The 25,003-nt window shown below is 40.5% G+C and overlaps 1 protein-coding gene and 1 pseudogene across 3 annotated transcripts in view; one reads left to right on the top strand and one right to left on the bottom strand.

The window, feature by feature from the left end:
- The window catches only part of MAP3K20 (mitogen-activated protein kinase kinase kinase 20), a 164,346-nt gene extending 139,619 nt beyond the window's left edge, over window positions 1-24,727 (top strand). For both annotated transcript variants that reach the window (XM_019727457.3, XM_074338165.2), the window contains exons 17-20: window positions 13,450-13,566; window positions 16,195-16,269; window positions 18,950-19,100; window positions 22,764-24,727. In XM_019727457.3, the coding sequence (XP_019583016.3) occupies window positions 13,450-13,566; window positions 16,195-16,269; window positions 18,950-19,100; window positions 22,764-23,464 (1,044 nt within the window). In that variant the 3' untranslated portion in view covers window positions 23,465-24,727. The remainder of the gene's footprint in view (window positions 1-13,449; window positions 13,567-16,194; window positions 16,270-18,949; window positions 19,101-22,763) is intronic.
- Window positions 7,713-16,186, bottom strand: LOC109445248 (transcription factor BTF3 pseudogene; annotated as a pseudogene). The gene is made up of 3 exons (XR_016019743.1): window positions 13,875-16,186; window positions 10,897-11,659; window positions 7,713-8,988 (listed from the first exon to the last, which is right to left on the bottom strand). The product of XR_016019743.1 is annotated as a transcription factor BTF3 pseudogene (transcript).
- Window positions 24,728-25,003: the final 276 nt, after the last annotated feature.

A 25,003-nucleotide genomic window follows, 5' to 3' on the forward strand; every position in this document is an offset into this window, starting at 1 on the left:
TGTCATCTCATTTATCCCCTTGGCATTTCTGTGAGATGCATAAGGCAGAGTATTGTCATCACCGATTAAAAAACCAGTAGCAAGAGAAAGTGTGTTACCAGCCTACGCTGAGGGGAGGACAGAGCTGAGACCAGAAATTATATGTTTATTATTGCCTTTGTATTAAACATGCGCTCGCCTCATACCTGACCCAAGATTGTTGAGGCATCTGTAAACTTTCATAAAATAATCCTAGAATAAATTACTGTCCAGTTCTAAACTACCCAGCTATGCCAGTCTGGACTGGCATATGAAATATGAAATATTTTCTCCTAAATGTGCCTTAAATTGAAATTCCAATTCCCCACATGAAAACCTTGTTACTTTGTCCCTTAAAGGTAGACCCCAAGAAGCAAAATACATCCTCAAAATCCCAGTTAACTGAGTTCTCATAGACCCATCTTCATGATAAAGGTAAAGCCTTTAGCCCTGTCTCCATGACTAGAATAAGTTCCAAGAGGACATTGGAGCTTTGGAAGTTCTCTCCAAACCTGAGTGTGCATATCAGGGGGATTTGCTTGACCATGTCACCTTTTCTCTTACAAATAAAATGAAAGCTGTGTTCTAATGGCAACCTTGGGAATAATGTGTAATAGTGACTCCATCATGAAAATAGTAGCTACCTTTTCCCATTGCATCTGAGAAGGACCACCAGCCAAATACTACTTAAAATTGGTGTATTGGTTCAGTAACTGACCTACTACTGTGTTTCCCTGGAAATAACACCTAGCCGGACCATCAGCTCTACTGTGTCTTTTGGAGCAAAAATTAGTATAAGACCTGGTCTTATTTTAATATAATATAAGACCCGGTCTTTAATATAATATAATATAATATAATATAATATAATATAATATAATATAATATAATATAATATAATACTAAGTCATATTAATTTTTGCTCCAAAATACACATTAGAGCTGATGGTCCGGCTACGTCTTATTTTCGGGGCAACACGGTAAGAGAAAACAATGAAAATATGACCTTAGACACACATATATGTAGAGGGAAAAGTCTTTCATTGTAAGACCTGTCAACATTTTGGTCTAAGAATTCAAATTAAGTTCCTTATTTTAGCCTCATTTTACAACCAAATGGATTATGGCACAAAAGTGAGGTTGGTTCACCCAACCGAGCAAAGCCATTCACACCTGAGAGCCTGTGGTTGGTACAGTGGTCAAGAGCCACTATGTGACATCCTGCCTGTGATCTGAGTCCTTAGTGCCACACCATTCCGGAGAACCAGGCCCTCACGAGGCCTTACCACCATGTACACTTCAAGAATCCTTCCACAAATGAAATGTCCTCCTTCGCTTCCATTTTTGAGACAACTTGGCAGAGAAAATGATTGAACCAAAGACTTCACTGTCAATTTAAATTAATAAGTGAGAATGAGTTTAACCCATGTACTTGACCTATTTCTAAAGAGTCCAATTAATTATTAATTTAAATAGCACTGTTTGTTGAGGCAGCCTTGAAGTTACGACAGTGAAGTTGGCAGAAATTGGGTCTTTCTCAGCTCAAGTGTCCTGTGTTGGGTGCTTGAAATGCTTACGATAATTATTATCATTTTGTACCTCTGCCAGACACTGTGGCATAGACTTTGCACACATTTTTCTCATATAATTGTTACAACGCATCACCATAGGGAGCATTATCCCTGTATCATCCCTAGAAGGAAACTGAAGAGGGGAGAGGTCAAGTTCTTTACCTAGAGTTCCTACCTAGTAAGGGGCATATCCAGTGCAAGGGTTCAACCATACTGTCATAATACCTCTTTTTGAAAAGTATCACTGTCCCCCAAAATAAGTATATTGGTAATAAAAAAGCAATTTTTTCCATCAATTAATACCAAATTGCCACTATTTTTGTTTTGCGTGGGAAGTGCCTTGTGTTTTGTAATCTAAGGCCTTTGACTTGGCACAAAGGACAGGGGTTCCCGGAATCCCAGGCAGTTTCCATACACTCCCCAGGGTGGCAACCACTCTTTTTTATTGAAATATTCAGCTGTATAGAGTTTATTATTCTATCGAATCAATTCACCAGTCAGGAATACTGATTCTCAAATTGCCGGGGAATAAACTATCAAATTGCCGGGGAATAAACTATCAAATCACCCAGCAGTTTTCTTGCTAAGATCTTTTTGAGATTTTGTGTCGTAAAAATTCAAAAGTAGAGCTATGAAGGAACTGTTTGGGTGGCCATCCATTCCTTGTGAGTGCTGGACGGTCACATACTTTGTCCTCGCGACCTTATTCCAGCCTCTCCGCAGTCTGGCAAGGAAATCAGACTGAGGCTGGGCTCCTGTGGGTGGTTGATTAGCTGCCATACAGTAGAGACTGGGGTTAGGGGAAAAGCCTGGAAAACAACACCCTTTCTCTCCCAACACCCAGGCGACAGTGAGCCCTTAAACAGAGATAGGCTTCCTGGCTCCAGTACCTCCCACCAGAAGACGGTCACTTCCGATTTCCTTTTGGGAGGTATTTGAAGGGGCAAGTGAACCAGGAAGAGAACCTAAGAGGGACGTTTGGAAGAGGTGGAAGCAGAACTAACTGCCTCCGTTAGAGCAGGCTTTTCCAGTCCACCTTTTCCCTCGTCCTCCCCCTAACAGTCATTGTTCTCTTCTGTCACTCTCAACACACAAAAATTCAGTCAATAGTTCTGTTTCTCCCGTTGTTTCATCTATAGGTTAAAAATGCTGCTTTTCACAAATACTTTCCACTTACTATTGTGCTTTTAGGTCTTTATTAGATTGCTTATAAAATGTTGCAGTTAGTAAATTTAATTGAATCTCCAGGCCCTTTTTCAGAGCACTATATATATATATCAAAAAAAATGGTCAAATAGAGCTTTTTTTCCTATTGTGTAATTTTTATAAATGGATAGATAAACATGAATAAAATAATAGGGGAACAAAGAAAAGGATTTTGTAAGGAAGTAAAAAGCCAACACCTTTTGTAAATTTCAGAACAGCTAAAAGCAGTGCTTTTCTTACTTTGCTATATCTTGCATTTATTAACATTTCAGTGTAGGGAAATTTATTTTCCATAGTGAGCTGTTTTGGGGGGCGGAATATGTGTATAGCACATAAGCTTGCAGTGGTAGGGTTCTATAAGAAATACAAGTTCTCACTGGCAGTGAAGGAGCAAATACAGTTCAGAACGTTACTACATGACTTGCTGCTGATTTCTAATTAAAGCATGGTGATGGAGTTCAAACTGGTCAGGCAGCTACTTATAGAACCAGAGCCGAACTGGAAATGGTAGGTACTTGCGGCTGATTGGTAGTCATGTGTAGAAATGATGTGGCAGGAAATGTCTAACAACTGGAGAGAACATCCCTGACTAGTAGTGTTTTGCAGATTTCCATGGTGTAAATTCTCCCACCGTGGCCAATTTCAAGTCTCCAATCTGACATCACTGAAGTTAGAAAACGACGTGAGCCGTCAGCCCCTGAGAGCTGGCTCCATCCAGCACACTGCTGGATCACTCTTAGTTTTCTTCATCAGGATTACGAATTTCTTTTAAAATAGCTAACAGCAAGGAGGTAAACATGGTAAGACCTAGGTCTGAATAAATTACAAACATGTCATTGCTGGTTTCCAGCTATAATAACGTGTAACTCACTCAAAGAGAGCGCTAGTCTCCCAGTGAATCCGTTGTTGGCTTAGGTCTCTTCGCATTGCCATTGGCTCATATAGAAACACTGATCATATTGTATGGATCAAAGATTGGCATTGGAGTTTGTAAAGAGAAAGAATATACTGTGGAAACAGAAACTAAATTTGTGTTGTCTTTTAAAAATGTTGGGACAGTCATACTTGTTGACTTTCTGACAACAGGCACAGTTGATAATAAGAGAGGAGACCTCTGTTTGGAGAAGCAGGTTTTCCTAAGCCTCAGGGGATCGCTGTAAGTTCTGCAGAGAAAAAACCTCGGTAACTCACAGTGACTTGTGTTTTCCAAACCAAAAATTAGGTCTTGAGAATAATCAGCTATTGAAGGGGACAGAGGACTTGAAGTGAGATTAAAAGCATGATGCTGGAAAAGCAAAGATGTGTGTGTGACAACCGTATCCATTAGGGACATTAGGATTTGGACAGAGAATAGCTCAACTGGTAAATAATGTCTATCAATTAGGCCAGTGCTTTTCAAAAATCATATTTGTTGGAGTCACTTCTGGGGTCGTGAGAGGTAGGAGGAGAATGTAGTACGTAGAAGAGCTGTTTTTATATTCTGAGAGTCTTGGGTAAAAGTTTATTTACAGCCCATTTCTCAGTATTAAAAAAAAAAGGAAGCAGTAATTAGGTAAGCCGGACTACCTTCTATATGGATTAAGAAACAGTCTGAGACAGAGTAGATGCTTAATTACTCAAAAATCAATAGCAAGACTTACTATTCTTTTTTTCCAAGATGAATACCTACTACCTTTCAATTTCCAATACAGTTTTTAAAAAATGAAAAAAGCCCTTTTCAAAATATCAACTAACATCTGAACCATTTCACATAGTCAAGTGTGTGATACATCACATGAAAGTATATCTCACTTGGTTTGTTTCACTTTATTTTAACATCATTCCTAAAGCCCCTTTTTCATACATAACTCAAATAACAACCCCCAAAATGCAATATAACAACCGTATCTCCACTGGTGTCTAGTTGGCACCAATCTGCCCTGACCTTAGACACAAGCCATTGTTAAGGGTATAACGCATTTACATATTTTGCAATAAAACATCAGTTATTTGCATTACTGTGTCAAGTTTTATTTGATTCTTTCACCTAAAAATGACTCATTTTCCTTTCTTGTATTTTAAAAACCAACTACTCTAAGCTTGTTTGAGAATAATCAAAAATTGCCCATTTAGCTAGAAGTCATTTTCTTTTCAAAAGGCAAATGTTATTTAATCTTTCAGCTGTTCATTGTGCCATCATAAATACTTTCTTTTCAGCACAGTTGTGGGGACTGAAATGAGCCCACTAATTGCCTCCCATTTCGACTGACATGTGGTGGTTTAGTGGAAAGAGAACACAGCAGGGAGAAGGAAATAGGAGGCTGAGAAAATGAGAGCTAATTATTTTCACTGCCTCATGTCAGGCTCTGTGTCAGCCTTGTTTTTACAAACTGGAAGGTTTAGCACTAAATAAAACAAACTGGCGTCATGTTTTTATATACTGGCAGTGTCATGGAAGCAGCTGCACATCTCAAAGACAATATAATGCCTGCGTTCGCATGGACACCATCTGACAGACACTGTGAGCCACGGCTAATGAGGACATCACAGTGCTGCCAAGTGAAAGGTGCTGAATTATGTATGATTCTTCATCAGTACAGCAATAGTCCTGTACATCATTATGAGACATTGTTTTGCTGAAGAGATTAAAACATTCTGAGTTCCAGACCCTGCAACCTATACGCGCTGAAAGAGGTTATTAATGGAATTTTTAGGGAGAGTTTCTTGTGGATTTCTTTTTGGTTGAAAAACAAATCTCATGGGACAAAGCCGTGATGGGTCACGACACTGTATAGATAAAGAAGAGAAGCAAATTAACCATACTTGCATTATCTTCCTTTTAAAGGCAGCATAATAAAATAGAGTGTAGCGGGGTGATACATAATGATAAATAACCCAGGTGCTATCGCGGGATGTTCCATTCTCCTGCCTTTAAAACAGCGGGTTTCAGCAGCTGAGCTAGATAATAGCAACGCATGTAAAGACGCCTTCGGAGGCCTAAATCATCAACATCTTACCACTTTTAATACTGGCATGACCAACATTTTTATCGTATTTTTATTTCATCTTGCATTACTTCTTCTATTTCACAACAGTCAGTTGCCTGCTATAAGATTGTCTCCCTTTTCCCTCCTCTTGAATCTTAAAAAGTTTTTTCTGACCTCGGTGTTGCATATATTTTTAAATGTTTCCTCAGGACAGGCCTTTTTAAGGTGGAGCATCCTCTTTGCTAGGATCCTGAGGGCTCTCTTGTGGTTTTACTTTTTCTCTGTTCATGGTGGGGCGGGTGTGGTGGTGATGGGGCTCTCTACCATTGGACTGGGAATGCCCAGGCTTAGATTCCTGTCCCAGAGCAGTGAACTTGCTGCAGATCTCTACATTTTCTGAGCCGCCGTCTACTCATTTGTAAAATGGGGACAATGCTATTTGGAACAGAGTAAGGCTGTGCGGGTTAAATAACATGGCTACATCTCAAAAACATTATGCCAAGTGAATGACGCTGGACACACAGTACAGTGCATACTGTAAATTCTAGTTCTGTGAAGTTCTGGAGCAGGCAAAATTAACCTATGGTGCTAAAAACTGGAGTGGTGTGTGCCTCTCATGCAGGGGGGATCAACTGGGGAAATAACTTGCTTGTTTGAGTGGTTACACTGGTGTATACATCTGTTAAAATTCACTAAACTATGCACTTAGAAATCTGTGCATTGTATTGTATGCAAATTATATCTAAAAAAAAGTACATCAAAATTTTGATAACCTTTAGGTAGAGGTAATCTGTAGGAGCCTGAAAGCCTAATTTGGGGTCTGTTTCTTTCGGAAATCTCCTGAATAATCTTGGCTCTATGTTTTTTAAGATTTATCTATAGTGTTCATATTTGCAATAAAATTTTGGTAGGAAAAAAAATGTAGAGAGAGAGATTGTTGTCTCTGAATTGTCCAGAATTTAAAACAATATTTATAATTTTTGTGCTACCTTCAATCCCTTTTCCTATTTGAAAAATTTACCTCTGTCTTGATTATTTATTTTTATTCCCTCCCTCCCTCCCTGCCTCCCTCCCTTCCTTCCTTCTCTTCTTCTTCTTTTTTTTTTTTTTTTTTTGTGTGTGTGTGTGTGTGTGGTAGGAAGAAAGGATGTGTATGTTTGGCATCACTTGTACTAGCTTGGAACTCTAAAGCATTTTAAAACAGCTTGCAAAGAATATAATAGTGATTTCCCAGTAAGAGATACTTAATTCAGCATTAACTGAGTGTTGTTTAGGATTATATCTTCACAGTGTTAAGAGTTTCTGTTTTACTTGGCCAGTAATCTTAATTCAGAAAAATATTTAACATAATTGGCAATAGTGAAGTGGTTCAAAGGAAATTCTTTCTCATCCTTCGTTAACCACGCACTTGCTCCTGAAGTTAACCAGGTATTTCAGCAGCTGCCTAGATAAATGGTACATATCCTGGGCACCCAAGAGAATTGTCAGTTTTTCATTAGTTTCAAATGCAAAAATTCCCTTCTCTCCAACAGAATTCCATGTTTCTTGTAGATTTTGCACTGAGAGGCAGATTATCTATTAGAAAGGTTTGGATAACTGTTTCTTGCAATTCAAAGTCCTAACAAAGGACTTTCCACTGCTCAGCTCTGCTGCTATCGTCAGTGCCTTTCCCCTATTGATTAGTAGTTAGCGCTCCCTAGAAATGTGCATCAAGATAAAAATTTGAACAGTGAGACTGTCCTCTTGAATGGGAATCTAGTTATGATATGAAAAACCCATGGTCGTGAGGATCCGTCCCAAGATCCACCTGCACAGCTTGACAGGAGTGGTTGTTTCTGGTTGGGAAGGTCGAAGTCATGTCTAGCCTCAAAGCCGGGGGCCTGGAGGCAAGTGTCTGTGATTCCACATACTGGCTACATCGATTAAGAAAGGAGACATACAGACAGTGGCATGGCACCATATGCACTTTTTTTTTACTAGGCAAAGAACTTCATTAACCTTTGTTTCAAACTTAATTCCCAAGTTTCTTTACCTAATTACCTGCAAAGAATGATTTGCATATAAGCAAACACTGAAAAGAGCTGCAATGTCCATGGAGCTTGGGTTTAAAAATGATTAGAGATGGAGATTTTTGTGAGATCCATGAACAAAATTATAAAAAGCAGTCATAATATAAAATAGGTGCTCCCAGTAACTTCAAGTTTTATCTTCATTAGAAGTGGACTCAGTTCAGTTGCTTCACTCTTGGAAGCCTCATCCAAATTCTCCACAAGAGCTGAAACTTTATCATCATCATCCTCTCCAGTAGCAAGTGGTGCTTTCCATCCACAGATGGTTTGGGCACAGCTTCGGCCAGTCTCCTTGAACTAGTCAGATTGTCTGCACCGAGCTGGTTTAAGATGCCGGGTTGCGTTTCTGTCAGCCGCTTGGCCTCAGCGTGGCCTGTGATGGTGAGAGCGTTCGCTGCCAGAGAGCCCTGAGTGTCAGGGTTGTTCAAGTGGATCCCTGTTCCTTGGTTTGTGAACATAACCCCCTCTTCAATACCAGAGATATTATTTACCCCTAACTGCTTTAAGGAGAACTGAAGTTTTTTATCATCTGCTGCAGCTGTTCTGTAAACCACCTTCTTCTTTCTGCGAGCAGTTCCTTTCCAACCAATGCACAATTGGGCCTACAGTTTGGTGAGTTCCTCCTCGTTCATGATAGTTTCTTTCATCTTGTTGGAGAGGAAACAGGGCCACACAGGGAACTAGGTTTGACTCTCAGAGGGTCTTGGACAGACCAGCTGAGAATAAGCACACACACACGGCGGCACTGTTTTCAACAGTGGAGGAAAACATTGGCTCTGTTAGACTTATTCGAGACTCAGTATTTCTGTCTCTGCCATGGAGCCCTATAAAGGAACTCACCAAGATACTCTGGCCTGTTTGTTGACTTTGGAAGATGGAATTCCTCTGTACTGTAATTCTTACCTTTGTTAACCCATAAGAAGGATAGTTTAGGATTCAGACAAGACTGAGGGAACACCTGCTCTCATACCACCGATAGGCTACTTTGATTCCATTCTGAACTCCACCACTTGCTATCTGTAACCTTGGTCACATTACCCCGTCTTGCCATGCGTCAGTGTCCACATCTGAGATAAGGCTCTCTGGTTGTCAATCACTTTTCATAGCCATTGCCCCTGCAGATGTTTGGTGCTCCTGCTGGTGGGGCTGCCTCAGGATCTGTTGACACAGGAAAAGGCAGAATGAGTGTTACATAATCCAACTGTGTAAGAAGATAAAAGTTTCTTCCTTGTATTTGTTTCATGAAACCAGTCGTTGTTATGTTGCCACCTGGCTGCACCTCCTGATCATTCCATCTGATCGTTTGCAACCCTGATCACTCCCTGGCACCAGAGGTATTGATTCCGTGCCCTCCGTATCCCCAAACTCCTGCCCGAGGAGGATGCTGTGACCCAGGCTGCCGCATCTGGCCAGATCCCTATTCGTTACCGTCCTGCCTACGAAATCTCACCTACCTTCTGGCCCATTCCCTTAACTCGCTGCTAGGTGACAGGTCAAGCTGGTCCAATAACAAATTGGAGTTTTGTTGGTGACCAACATGGGTAACAATAATAATCACTCCTGTTTAAGCTCCTAATTTACTCTGGCATGGTGCTGGGTATTTTGTTTACATTATTTTATTTAATCCTCATACAACACAAAGACCCACTTGTGAATAAAGAGCACTGAGGTTCAGACACGTTATCTAACTTGGCGAAAGTTGGCAGTGTGGGTCCCGAGTGACAAAACGGGGATTCCAGCTCAGGAGGTTGGACTTTAAACTTGCGATCTTTCACCTCCCCAGTTCACCTCCCCACCAGGCTGCTCCCCCGTTATGGCCTGGTATATAATCCTTTTCTATATTGTTTCCATTTTAGCAGGACTCCTCAACACTGTAAGCCAAATGAGTGAATAACAGGGCCATTTCGGACCGCCAGAGGTGAAATGGTTTTGGAAAAGGAGTCCCTTGAGGCCCCATGGGCTCTCTCAGAATACAGAGTTGTCTGCTTTTGATTTCTGCCTGTCAGGATTGAGAGTCATTCGCAGACGTCCAAAGTGACTCTTGAATGTTTCCGATTCAAAAATCAATACCCACATTTCTGTCACTCACATCAAGCCAAAATCAATAGTTAGCCCTGGTAAAAAATGGTTTGGAAAATAGAGCCCACGTTTCCATTACCTGGTCCCTACCACCACCAAGAAACTGTAAAGGAGCAATTGTGCGTGTAAAATCCTATATTAGGCTCATAATTATGTGGAATTGTTACTTTTAGTGATATTACTGATGCTAAAGATTTCTCATTGACACCTAATGACTCACTGGGTACCAAAAATGCCAGGCATACCTTAGCATAATTTGAAATTGAGCAGAATTTAAAGAATTTCATTAATTTGTGGGTTATTTTTCTTAACTAGATAACAATTTAATCATAGATGCCCTGAAAATATCTAAGAGTTACGGCCGAGTAGTGGCAGATTAAGTTAATCATTCAGGTGAATGCTGCGTATTCTCTTTGTTTCTCACCCAGCTTTGTAACAAGCAGTCCCTGCTTTTTCATGAATGGATCTTGCCCCCTCCGCCTTGTCTTATAACTCCTTTGATTATAGTTTTATTGCTTCAGTAGCAACCTTCTTTTATGGTTCAGGTAAAAGGCTTTCTTTCAGCTAAGAGAAAAGGAGAATTTAGAAAGTAACCCTAATATGTAGATCTTTGTGTCTCCAAGTTGGACTTTGGGGAACAAAGAATTAGTTGCCACAGGGGGAGACCAGTGACCACTTGCTTTTTTGATTGTATTAAAAAATATTCTCTGGTCCTTCCCCGTTAGTATCTCCTCCTACTTTGGAGCCAGGCCACCTGGTGCTCTTATGATCCCACCTGCACCACTTACTGGCCAGGAAAGCCTGGGAAAATTCTTTAATCTGTCTCTGAGCCCCATTTTTCTCACCCACCTAATAGGAAAAGAAACCTATGTTGCAGGGTTATTATGGATAGCAGATAAAAGAGCGCAGTGTAAGTACCCAGCAACATGCCTAGAGCATAGCAAGCCTTCCACAGTTGTGAGTTCCCTCTGGCCAGCCCCTTCTCACCGCAGAGCTCTGAGCGTGTGCGCTTTAGGACCTCAGGTCATGGAAGAGTACTCCGGTGGGAGGTGGGACAGCGCAGCAGAGAGAATCGGGCATTTGCACACAGGTCCAGGTCTTCTAACTGTGCTTTTGACTAACTTCGTTCCAAAACTGACAGGCAAAAAGAAACAGAATTAAGTAAACTCATCTTTTCTAAGGCTTTTTATTCCAGCCAGTGCCTTGAGGAAGCCCTGGCTGTTTCAGGGAAGAGCAATCTTGACTCCAAAGAGTCATTATCCTGCCGGGTTATCTCCGGGCCCATGTTGCCCGGGTAGCAGTGGTTCCAAAACAAAGAAATACTGAGAGATTTGTCAATTCTGAGTGACTAATTTGACTTACGTTAGCCAAGAGCTAGGTTTTCACGTTATTAAGTAGACCTTTTCCTTCACTAATTGGCTCTATCTTGTGAGTGTGGCTGGGCAGAGAGGGGCACTCCCCTCAGGCCTGGGCCCTGTTTGGCTCTGCAGTTTGTCTAGAAACTTTCCTAAAACATCAGGCTCCCCAGCTTCCTGTGGAAGCCAACAGGTTTTCAACAGCCTCTTTGTGAAAGCTCTTCCATAATGATGTTGTCTGGGCTTGTTCAGGAAACAGTCCAGGTCTATTGCTATGACGGCATTTTCTAGTTGCAGCATGGAAAGTGCTCGGGACATTATCCTTAATCTTTCAGAATCCTTCATTCTTCAAAGAATATAAGAGAGAAGGTGAATTTATGGTCCAGGGGTCAAATCTGAAACAAACACATGAGTTTATTTTTCCTTGTAATTCCATACATAGTGTTTAATCCCCCAACATCTTCATTATTATATTTTTCACACAGCAAAGTTGAAAAACTGTTACAGTGAGCACTCGTATACTCACTTCCACGATTCAGCCATTCGCATTTTACTCTGCTTGCCTTATCACATATCTGTCCATCTAGCTATCCATTTAGCCATCTGTCAATCCTTATGTTTTATGCATTTCAAAGGAACTTACAGAAGTCAGTATACTTCCTCCTAAATATTTCAGTATGCTAGAGTTCAATAAAAAATACACACATCGTAGGTATATGTTTGCTGAGTTTTGACAAATGTATACACCTATATAAGCCAAGCTCCTATCAAGAGAGCATTAGCACCCCCAGAAAGTCCCCTCAAGCCCCATCCCAGTCAATCCCTATCTGCAGAAGCAACCACTCTTCTGTATTTTTTCCATTGTAAATTGGTTTTGTCTGTTCTAGAAAGCCATATAAGTAGAATTCTTAGGATGTTCTTAGTAAGACTTTCACTCATTATAATGGTTTTGCAATTTATCCATGTTTTTGCATGCATCAGTAATTTGTTCCTTTGTATTGCTGAGTAATATTCCATTCTATGAATATAACATAGTTTATTCCTCTCCTATTGCTAAGCACTGGCCTAGTTCCAGTGTTTTGGGCTACTATGAGAAAGCTGCTCAGAACAGCTTTGAGAATAGCGTACAAGTCTTTTTTCATTTCTCTTGGATAAATACCTAGGAGTAGAATTTCTGGGTCATAGAATTTCTGGGTACATGTTTAGTTTTATAATAAATCGCCAAACTTTTCCCAAAGTGGTTATACAATTTACACGCCCATCAAAAATCTGGTAGCTCCAAATCCTGGCCACCATTTGTTATTATCAGTCTTAGCCATCTGGTGGGTGTGTAGTGGTATCTCACTGTGGTTTTAATTTACATTCCCCTGGTTACTAATGGTGTAGAACACGTTTTCATTACATGGTGCTTTTACTGAAAATTTAATTAGCATACCATCCATTAAAAAATCAAGAAGCTTCATATAAGAATCCAGATATCCAACTTTTTGTGAAACATTAAAGGACCTAGCAAGACTGGGCTCATATTCCCACATGGGGACAATCAACAAATGCTGAATGGTGGCTGTCCCTTTAGAGCAGTTGCCTTTAGTTTCCCAGAGTCCCTTACCCTCCCTATAATTCCCCAGTACGTAGGCCAATTATCAATTGCCATGTATTATCCATTTGCAGTATTGTTTTTCTTCCTGTTAAGAGGAAAGTGAGCTCTTTCTTGGACCCATGTCATTATTAGTACTGGAAAAGTGAAAGGTAGATCAAGAAGGTCTTATATTTCAAAAAAAGTGGGAAGATCACATCTCTTTGTGTCAATAAAAAAATATTCCTACAATATTTAATATGTAAATTGAATGGGTGAATTTTGTAAGATTATAATTTAAGGCTCTATAATGACACTGCCTGGCTTTACTCATTTTTATTATCTGCCCGGCCCCTTTAGGATTTTGAGTTTGCAACTCCTATAATAGAACACTTAAATTGATAAATTATTTCTGAAGACTGCCGTAAATGGGGATTATTTAGCTATATAAAGAGATCTAATTTCATGTCCTTTTATTGAAAAAGGGGGAAAAATAAACCTCCAATAATACTTCATTTAGAATACTTCATGTGTTATAAAACATTGAGACTAAAAAAATGTGTTTCACTTTCTCAAATTCTATAATTTTGCTTTTGCTTTTAATTCCAGGATTGTAAGTGGAAAATGTATATGGAGATGGATGGGGATGAAATTGCAATAACCTACATCAAAGATGTGACATTCAACACTAACCTACCTGATGCAGAGATTTTAAAGATGACAAAGGTAGGGTTCTATTTACAGCTTAAAAGCTTTTTGGAATTCACAGATATCAAACAAAGACATTAAAATACCCCAGCAGTGTGCTTTTGTGCTGTCAATGCTCATTCGTATCAGCTCAGCCTCAAGCTGGCTGTTGAAAGCACATTTTATTTAGCAGATTGAGATCATAATAGTTTTTTGTTAAAATTCCACTTATGCTGTGTGAACTAAAAAGTACTACAGAAAGTGTCATTTAATTTTTTTCTACATTTCTTTATGTTTATTCTGTCATTCACTAAAGGAAAGAAAATGCTAACGATGAAAATATTTACCTTGAATTTTGAGTCATTCTAAACTTTGAAAAACTTGTAAGGAGGAAGACATTTTGGGTTGTGTTCAGTTTCTTGAAGGACGGCGATGAGGTTATGTGTCAGACATGCGTTGAAGTCTTCGCGGCTTCCTGGAATTCACACCTATGAGTTCCTGGAGTGGCCAGAGAGCACGTTCCTACTTTGGGGTCAGTGGTAGAAGTAAGCCCATTAAAACACTGAATAAAGACTTAGAGAAATACTTAGCTTCTCCTCAAAAAGGAAAAAAAATCCAGTTCAGTCCCAATCACACTGAAAAAATACATATGAGACTTGAATTGTAAAAAAGTCAACCACTTCAGGTAACTAACCATGATATCAATAGAAATCACCCCGAACTTCACGTGAGCCATTGCCTCTCATACACTATTAACCGTGTATTTCGTTTCAGTGAAGAAAACGGGATTGGTAGCAAAGGAGAACCAGGGTACAAACACAACCCCAAAGTGAAAAGAGTCTTCAAACCACAGCTTTAGACTTGCAAATGTGTTCCCTTCCCAGGCATAAAATTGCTAAACACCCAAGTTCTTTTAATATACAAGTATGTTCATCAAGTAGATTGATTCGATATTCGTTGTTAGATTTCTCTGAGTAACCGAGTTATTTCAGTGGTGTTATTTTATCTGTAAAGGTTATAATCTGGTTTGAACTTTCCCTTATTTTGTTGGGATAAATCGGTTTGATGTCTTCAAGACTGGACAGGTACGTCTTCTTTCCTCCTACCTGTGCCATCTCTGGTTGAAGCAATGTAGCACATTGCTTCAGTGTCATTTAGAAGCAAGATCGAAGCCATTGCCTGCTAACAGAAGGAAGTTGCTTACAGCAGAAATAACAGGGTGCAGCTGGAAGAATGAATACAGGTGTTTCTGCCATAATGCCATATATGCATTCCTGAGGAAGCACATCTTCTGTAAAATTACACACCAACATGAACAGACTTATAGGAAAAATCAGATTGGGGCAGACATTCAAAATATGTAGAACTTTTTAACACCAACAGAAACAATAACAGTCTTAATTTAAACAAACAAGCAAAAACAGCCTAGTTACAAAAAGAGTGTCTATTAAAAGACAAGTACTATATGATTCCACTTACATGAGATGCCTACAGTAGTTGACCTCATAGAGACAGAAAGTAGAATGGTGGTTACGAGGAGCTGGGGGGAGCGCATAATGGGTAGTTGTTGTTTAATGGGTACAAAGTTTTACTTTCGCAAGATGAAAAGAGTTCTGGAGATGGATGGTGGTGGTGATGGTTGCACAGTGATATGAATGTACTTAATTATACAACTGAACTGTACACCTAAAAATGGTTGTGATGGTAAAGTTCATATGTATTTTACCACAATAAAAAAATTAAGGAAAAAAGTATGTAAAAAAAAAAAAAAACAAACACAAAAATGAAAAACAGCCCAGTTAAATCTCAGCCACATTTGCTGTACCCAGCTCACAACCAGTCAGTCATTTGCACCCTTTAACCTGGAATGAGGGAAGGGACAAGTTCGGGGGAGAAGAGTGGAGATTCATTTCTAGTAATGACCACTTTCATCAGAATTAAAATAGGGGGAGGCCGGTTAGCTCAGTTGGTTAGAGCACAGTGCTCGTAATACCAACATCTCTGGTTCGATTCCCACATGGGCCAGTGAGCTGCGCCCTCTACAACTAGATTGAAAACAACAACCTGACTTGGAGCTGATGGGTCCTGGAAAAACTGTTCCCAAATATTCCCCAATTAAAATTTTTAAAAAAGAATTAAAATAGGGTCCCAGTCATAGGCTTTTTCATTGAGCCTTTGTTTTAATATAGTAGGAAAATGTCTCCAGTCCCATTTGCATGCATGGCTTTGCCAGATAGTCCAACATAGTGGAAAGCAGTGTGGTTGCTGAAATCACTGAACTAGCCAGTGCTTGCACTCAAGGAAGCCACTTCTGGGCCTTCTTATATTGCTAAGGCTTTCTCTTCAGTGTAAGAAAGTTTCTGCTGATGTTTCTAGACATTAACACGAATTAATGACCGATTGAGTGATACATCAGAAAAGAAAATATTGTGGGAGACCAAGACTAGCTGTTTACAAATATATGAAAGGATGTCTGATGAAAACCAAAACCCCAAATATTAGCATGTTGTGAGTAATTACATGGGAACCAACATGACTTCCGTGATAATCTGACATTATGCCCTATCTGGCAATTGTGTACGGCACAGCTGGCCTCAAAGAAACATACGCTGTAAGGGCAGGCTGTATTATTTATGGCATTACACCATCCTAACTTTTGTTTTTCAGCCCCCATTTGTGATGGAGAAATGGATTGTAGGAATAAGAGAAAATCAGACTGTAGAGTGTACTGTCACATATGAGGTAAGCTTGGGGCGGGGCGGGGTGGAGGGGCTGGTGGCTTTACCATCAGTTTCTTGATAGGGATTTATTGGCTCCCTCAGAGTGCTTAAAATATATTGGAAGAGAAACTATTTAAACAACATGAATATAAGAAGATCAATGTAATTACTCTAACAAAGTGTTGGGAAGAAAAGAGAACAGGCTACACTTCCCTACATAGAGACTGAGGTAGTAATGCATTCACTCGTCAGTTAATGATTAAGCACCTTCTGCATGCCAGGTCGTCGTTGGGTACCGGAAATCCCCAGCAGTGACCAAAACAGAGCTTTAAGTTGGTGCTTAGAGTTTAGGGATGAGGGTGGAACCGTGGTTCTTTACAAGGACAGACACATCTTCTATTACCACCTGGCACAGGGGTCTATTATCCAAAACAGATTCCATAGATTTTATACACGGATAATTACAAAAACTTACACTTTACAAAAATATGCTACTAAAATTTAAATTCATGCATTTAGCAAGTACCTACTGACAGGTACTTGTAGTTAGGATAGACTAAATCTATACTCCTTGAGGCTTATATTCCAGTGTGGGGCGGGGAGGGGATAGATAATAAAAAGGTAACTAATAATGTCGGAGAGTGGTAAGTGCTAACCAGGAAATAGTGAGACTTGAGCCTGAGAGTGGGTGACCAGGGAAGGCCTCTCCTCTGAGGAGGAAGCAGCAAGAAACAGCAGAGCAAAGGAAAGTGCAAGTTCCCGAGGCTCAGAGGACAATGAGAAGGCTAGAGAGGTGGGCAAGGCTGGAGCATAGAGCCTCATTGCCCAGGTGAGGAGTTTGGGTTTACTGTAAGCACAGTGGGAGCCAACAGGGTGTTTTAAACAGCCTACTGCTTTAAATAATCTAATTATGTTTTGAAAATGGTGCCCGGATCTTCATGGCTGGTGAGACATACAAGGTAGAGAAACCCTGTGGGAACGGGGCAGAGGGGAACACAGAGTCTTGGCCCACGTGGAGATATTAGGATGCATTTACCATCAACAGGACATGCATTTCATTCATTCACTCAAGGATTTACCTTGACCTAGGCGCTGGAAGAGGAGCTTACACCTATTTTTACCTCATTAACCTTGTGTAAGTACTGAAAGATAGGTAACATTATCTTCATTTGGCAGCTGGGGAAATGGGCTCAGAGAGATGAAACAAAGTCCCCCAGTTTGGGGTAGTATGTGACATTTTTGGTGGAGTCCCACCCAGGTCCTCTGAATATAAATATAGTTTCCACTCTTCCTTGGCTGTCCTATCTGTTCCCTTCCTAGCACTGAGATGTAGGAAGTCAGCCTTGGACTTCAGGCACTGCTGCTGTGCGATGGTTTCTGAGCCACCAGGGTTTCGCTTTTCAGCATCAGAATGCAAACCCTGGCCTGTCTGCTTCCCCAGGGTGACCCGATGCTGGCAGCCAATGGTGTGACAGCAGTTATTTATCCTCCCCAGCCACGGTGCACAGCGGATCCGAGATGAGGCACCTCAGAAACAGCATTAATTGTGAAAGTCTCTCTTGCAGGTCACAAATCCTAAATCAAAGAGGTTGATTGGTCTTCAGGAACTTGGAATCTGGACTATTCTGGAGCCTGTTGCCCAGTCCCCACTACCCAGGCAAAGCCCTCTTCTTACTAACTGAACTGTGACAACAGCCAGATTTCATCTCTGCCTGCCTTCGTCATTCTGGAGACACAGCACATTCTTTCCCTCTCTCCCCTTCCTCTTTCTTCTTCTTCTCAGACTCCATGGTGATGTGCCACTGGTGTCTGTAACTGTCACTTCAAGACTTTTTGAAAATCGTTTCATCACCTATTGAATCCTGAGAGGCTCCTTAAATTGTGACACCTGATGATTAAGGAAGTTTCAGGAGAAGAAAGTGGTGTGTCTTTATCTGGTGTCCTGTTCTTTTTCAAATCCTTATCCTTAACTCTCCATCCTGCCTCACTTTTGCCTCTGCTGCCCTGTACCCTCCCTGGGGGATAATTGGTCCCACCCAGCTCCCCACCCTCACCCCGTGACTCTGATGAGCAGAGGCACTCTTAGGCAAAATGTGCTCAGATTTTTATTTATTCAACAAAATATGTTTTCAAGTACCATACACAGAAGAAATTGTTTTTCATTTTTTAGTTATATAAGGAGGTTGAGATTCGCCAAATATAATAAATTCTGAGAGAAGACAAATACATTTTTAATGACTGTAATCCACTAAGGAATAAAGTGCTATAATCTCGAATAAAGTGGTTAAATTATTCCTTTTAATAAAATTATCATACCCTGTTTCCCCGAAAATAAGACCTAGTCAGACAATCAGCTCTAATGCGTCTTTTGGAGCAAAAATTAATGTAAGATCCGGCATTATGTTATATTATGTTGTATTATATTATATTTATTATATTATAAGACCCGGTCTTATAGAAAAATAAGACCGGGTCTTATATTAATTTTTGCTCCAAAAGACGCATTAGAGTGGATTGTCTGGCTAGGTCTTATTTTCAGGGAAGCACGGTATGTATGCAAACTGTACAAATATTTCACCTAATGTATTATGAGAGTGTTCTAAGGAGTTAAATTGAAGTGATATGAAAATCCAATTTTCTTTCCTTTCTAGCTTATAAACACGTATGTATGGCTGTGGGTTTATCTTTTTTTTTTTTTACAGAGCGATGTGAGAGCGCCAAAAAGCACCAAACATGTTCATTCGATTCAGTGGAATAGAACGAAACCTCAGGATGAAGTGAAAGCCATCCAACTTGCCATTCAGACATTATTCGTCAACTCAGAGGGCAACCCCAGAAGCAGGTCCGACTCAAGTAAGTTAGATGTGCACTAGACTAGGTTCCAAACAGTAAACTTGTCTCATACTAGGACAAGCGCCTATCTGTGACTAGCTATAACTTGAATATAATACTTCCTTGTTCTATTTTTAGAATATTGGTTCTATAAACAGAGTATATGGAAACTAGTATTTATGGACTTAGAACTATGAGAATATTATAATAAATTTCAATATTTGAATAACTATGATAAAAGATGAAAATGAATGTTATATTGGTAAGTAAAACTATGTATGTGTTTATACATATATATTTAGTTTCCAAATTTGTAGATAAAGATATGAATCTTCTTCGATTCATATAATGCCTGTAAAGTCACTGCTGTCACTGGGGCAACTTCTTGAGTGCTGAATACCATGGATACATCAAAGCGCAGGAATAACATGGGGAGGGAGGGGCGTGGAGGGATGGGAAAAATCGAGGTAAGGGAGCACAGAGATAGAGAAAACATAAAATGCAGATGATGGATAGTAGTGATAGTAATTACAGGTGATATAAAGAAACAACTGAGAAATAACATGGAGGAAGGTCAGCTGACTTGCTAGTAAATTGGTCATCATTTGGTAGATTCGGGGAAGAGGTTCTGACCTTCACCTTTGTAGGTCCAGAAACTCTAATACAACCCAGAGTTAGGCTCCGTGGGACTGTGACAAGGGAACAGTCACATGGGAGATGGATGTATAAATCCCCATGCAATTCACTTTTTACCATGAGAAATATACCTGCCAAACAAACCAGAAATATGTGTTTCCTTATCCGTGTATTGTTTTCCCAAGAAGAATATATACCTGAGAAGCCATATGGAAAACAAAATACCCCAATGTCTCATGTCACTGACTTATGAGAGCCGAGCTTACGTGTCCTCCACTGTAAGGACTGGCTTGCCAAGCAGACTAAATATTTTTAAATGTCCCCCAGCCAGAGGGCCCAGAATCCTGGGCAGTACTCCAAACTCACCAACAAATTCTCTGACAGCATGCTGGACCTGCCTTCCTCTGTCAACACAGTTGATTTGGGCTCTTTTCTTTCATAATTAATCACAAGAAGATATTCTGACCACCGTGGTTGGGCTTGAGTTTTTACCAGGGCTTCGCAGCCACAAACACATTTTCAGACATGTCTTACGGTGTGTTGTCTCTACACATGATTAACCCATATGGTGCTAGGTGGTGATCCTCACTAGCTTGTCTCTCAGAAGGCACTCTGTTTCTAAGTTCTTTATTTGCTAATTCAACAACCTTGTGTCGCATGCCTACTCTCATGCCATTAAGGACTTCTTCCTATATAATTTTTCCCCTCCCAAATAATTAATATTTATAAGGCACATTTTACTTCTGTAGGGCTTTCATAGCCATGATCCTATTTGATCCGTACAGCACCTTTGATCCGTACAGTAACCCACCCTTGAAATCTGTGGGGGTCTTCTCTTTCCACCTCTGCTGTACTTTTCTCTTTTACGTAAAGCTGGTGTTCTATATCCAAATCCACATGACACAAAATAGCTGCCAACTGCTTCCAAGTTTTACAGAGTTCAAATCCCACCACTTTGAGATTCACCAAAGAGATACTCTATCAGTCCCAATTCCAGATTCCCTGGAGAAGACTTACTGGTGCAATTGTTTTGAAGCAGCCTCCTCTGGACCAATTAACTGTGTCAACAGTGGGAGGTGGTGGGGGTGTGGTGAGGACACACTGTGCAAGATATTGTAACCCTGTGGGGGAACACAGGATAGAGACAGTCCCAAAAGACGGCAATGGGCAGACATCTAATGTGTCCCCTGCTTCTCATAAATCTAAATACTTTGGGAGAAAGTAAATTATTTCTCTAAGCATGTATACAAGAATAGTCAGTACCCTTCAATCTCCCAGTGGAATGGCTTTGGATAAACCTTTTCCTCTAATTATTAACTGCAGAGATTGTAGGGTAAAACAAGGGCTTGACCTCTCTTTGACTTACTCCAGTTTTAGGTAATTTGCCTCCCTTCCTTCCTCCTTGTATTTCTTTTTCCCTTTTGATGTGAAAGCTCAGAAGATATCCCCTGAATCAGTTAGAATATGTTTTTCAGCTGCAAGTAACAAGAAATCCAACTTCCACTGGCTCCTTCCCAACGGACCAAAGTGTGGTCCCTGGACCAGCAGCCTCAGGATCAATGGGAACTTGTTAGAAATGCAAATTTTCAAGTCCACCCTGACCTGCCAATCAGAAACTAGGGGTGGGGACCAGCAGTCTGCACTTTCATAAAGCCTCCAGGTAATTGAGAGGCAGTCTAAAGTTCTTAAACCCTGGGTTTTCACAAGAATGAAATTTATTATCTTCCATTAACAAGAAGTACAAAGGTAGGCTGGGCTCCAGGAGCAGGAAGGTAAGCTGGCTCAAGCACAGTAAGGATGAGGAACAAATCTTTCCTTCTTTCCCCTCTGTCATCAGAAGACTTCAGCGCCTTCCCTGTTCTCACGGTTAGGAGTGAGAAAGATTTGCCAAGAAACCCCCAGCAGACTACCCCACAGGTGGCCTTGGCCAGAACTGAGCATTCCTGAACATGACATCGCTTCATCTGGCTTGGACTAATCAAAGTCTGTCACTAGAGCCAGAATGTGGTCAGCTTCCCCCAGGCTCCATGGAGGGGGATGGACACCCAACATAGTCAGGGCTCTGTTAGGAGCTAAAATTCAGAGAAGTCAAGGTGAAGGAAAGACATTGTGGTTAGATGAAGGCTGTGAAGAGTGTCTGGACACAAGAGGTCACCTGTGTGTGGACAAATCAATTTACTGCACAGGTGTGGGTCACCTGTACAGAGCAGTGAGGGAGGCTCCTTGCTGCCACAGAAGTGAGCAGGCTCTGATCTCCAGAAGCTCCATCTGACAGGCTCAGCGAGGACCACCAGGGAACTCAAAAGCGTGGGTGACATACTTCAGAGCCTGGGGAAGGCAGAAGCGATCCTGGGTGTGAGGAACTTGCTCATTCACTGGAATATATTAAGCCTACTAAATGTTTCTTGTCAATTGACCATTTTTATTTTTTATTTTTTTTTATCCTTCTTCCTGCTTGCCATGAAGTTTTTATTTTTTTCATAAGAAAAAAAAAATTTCTTAATCCTGAACCTCAGGAATCTCGCTCTCCTCTGGAGATCTGAACTTTCTTCCAAGCAATCCCTAGCTGTCTCGATTGTTGGGACCCAATTTCTTTTTTCTGCCTTTGGGGTTCTTGCCCCTGCCATCCAAACACACTTAAACAGCAATTTCTAGAAGTGACAACGCGGCTAGGTAAGAAGATTTAGATGCAGAAGGACCTAGAACTATTAGCTGAGTGACTTGGGGCCAATTACTTGACCTCCAAACTTCAGTCTCTTTGTTGCTAGACTAAGATTATTGGTATTAATCTGTGAAGATTATTGGGAAGATTAAATGAGATAATGTCAAGCATATAGCATATCTCAGTAAGTATAAATGCCCTTATTTTTTTTTTTTTAAAGTATTTATAATAATAAAGGAAATGTCCTTATACCTAGCCTAGAATTTCTATGAATGGTAAAGCTGAGAGCATCCCAAACAGGCTTGAATTTCCGGGAGTCAGGCTTATGAATTAGGCATGCAGCTTTGCTGGGGCTTAAAAGACACTCGTTTCCATTTCTTCTGCAGGTGCTGAGTGCCAGTGGTTAGACACTCTGAGGATGCGACAGATTGCGTCCAACACTTCTTTGCAGCGTTCCCAGAGCAATCCTATTCTGGGGTCACAATTCTACCCATATTTCAACGACCAGGATTCCTATGCTGCTGCTGTGAGGCGGACCCAGGTGCCCGTTAAGTACCAACAGATCACACCTATCAGCCAGTCCAGAAGCTGCTCTCCTACCCAGTACGGACTGACCAAAAACTTCTCTTCTCTACAGCTCAACTCCAGAGACAGTGGTTTTTCCAGTGTTACTACTGACAACTCGTCAGAGAGCGCTCGATACTCAGGTAGAAGTAGGAACAAATACGATCGCGGTAGTGTATCCCTCGGTTCTTCTCCTCGAGGAAGGTACAGTGGAAAGAATCAGCATTCCACTCCTTCAAGAGAGAGATATTCTGGAAAATTCTACAGAATTAATCAGTCAGCACTCACGACGCATCAGTCACCTGACTTCAAGCGAAGCCCAAATGACCGCCATGAACCCAGGACGATACCAGGGATGCCTCTGCACCCTGAGACTGACTCAGGAGCCAGCGAAGAGGAGAACAAAGTCAGCGAAGGAGGATGGACAAAGGTGAAATACCGGAAGAAGCCCCACAGGCCCTCTCCTGCCAAGACTAACAGAGAAAGGGCCAGAGGAAACTACCGTGGGAGGAGAACCTTTTGATGAATTGAATTAGATGAGTATTCCTAAGCAGTATTTTTTTTGTTAAGTAATGTAATGGATTTTGATAATATAATGTCTTCAGACAATTAAGGAAAAGACAACATTTCCATTTTCAGATTTAGGGAATATCTTCTAATTGAGACACCGCCAGACCAGGGCTAAAATTATGGATGTTGGTTGATCAATGATAGTAACTAGACTTAGTCATAACTATACATATTTCCCCCCTGATTTAACATTTTTACAGGAGGGAATATACCATCGTATTACCCTAACCACTGCCAGTCTGGTTAGCAGGGCCTGAACTAGGGGGAAGTTAAGTGGGGCACTCATCTTGGGTACAGAATTTAAGGGGGTAGCCAAAAGCTCATTAATCAAAATAAACGATATTTTAATGCAATATTTAAATAAATGAAAATTAATGCAAAAAATCAAAAATCAAAATCCTAGATAAACACAGGATCAATATTACTGATTTTTCTTTTTGTGTAAAGCTCTGATAGAGCTTAGCAAGGCAAGCCTGTTTTATGTAAAATTCTGATATTTTGTTCACCATGAATTTTTTGCATTCATTTTCTTTTTAAAAAATATTGCATTAAAATATCATCTATTTGGATTCCTGAGGTGTTTTTTGTTCTGATGCCCCCTTAAATTTTGTGGCCAATGCAAACACGTCACTTGCCTTACCTTAGTCTCAACACTGTTGGTTAGTATTTATTTTAGTAACACATTTGGGTTTTTATCATGGTCAGAGCTGAACTAATTTTTAGACAATAAAAAACGTTATTGAACTTCATATTGATTATGAGGCATATCTCATTCATTAAGACTTATCAGAAACCAAATTGCCTCCAAGATTTTGGAGACTGCTTTTGAATATCATTTCGTACATGTTACCAAAGGAGGAGCACAGAGGGGAAAACAACCATCCATAAAGACATCTTGGGATGTCAGAAATCTAAAATCTGTAAGAAAACAGACACAGAGCGGGATAATAATATAATAATGTCACAAGTTAAAAGCCAGACAAATTTAAAATTACCAACATCCTTGTTCCAGCAAGACAGTAAATACTATCCTTGCAGCAAGAAAGCTGTAAGCAGCTGGGGGTAAAGAAGTAAACAGTGTGGGTGGGAGGAAAGTGCCTGCAGTTGAGGAAAGGAATTGTGGGATCCAACTTGTGAAATTCTTCGTGTTTTAGGAATCAAAAAGTCAGGTGGCAACAAACGTATTATATGTCAAATAAACAAATGTTACTTTCAATATATTTTGCAATTCTGTTCAACAATCAGTTACCCTAAATAGCAAGTGTCTTTTGCCCTGCATAGGATTCTCCTTGCTCCACAGAAATCCAAATGACACATCGGTAATTCTGTGGGGTTGAGACCTCTTTTAACAGAAACCAGTCATCAAGTACAGGTGTATGTTCCCAGAGTGGCTGCCCTGCTCTAATACAGTACTTGGGCCCAGTAGGGAAATCTGTATGTGGGTAGCGTTGAAGTCAAGGTCATAGGAAATGGCCTTTATTTACAAGGGAAG

This window comes from Rhinolophus sinicus, chromosome 17, assembly GCF_057876585.1.
Source record: "Rhinolophus sinicus isolate RSI-liver-muscle chromosome 17, RSI-T2T, whole genome shotgun sequence".
Taxonomy (NCBI): Eukaryota; Metazoa; Chordata; class Mammalia; order Chiroptera; family Rhinolophidae; genus Rhinolophus; species Rhinolophus sinicus.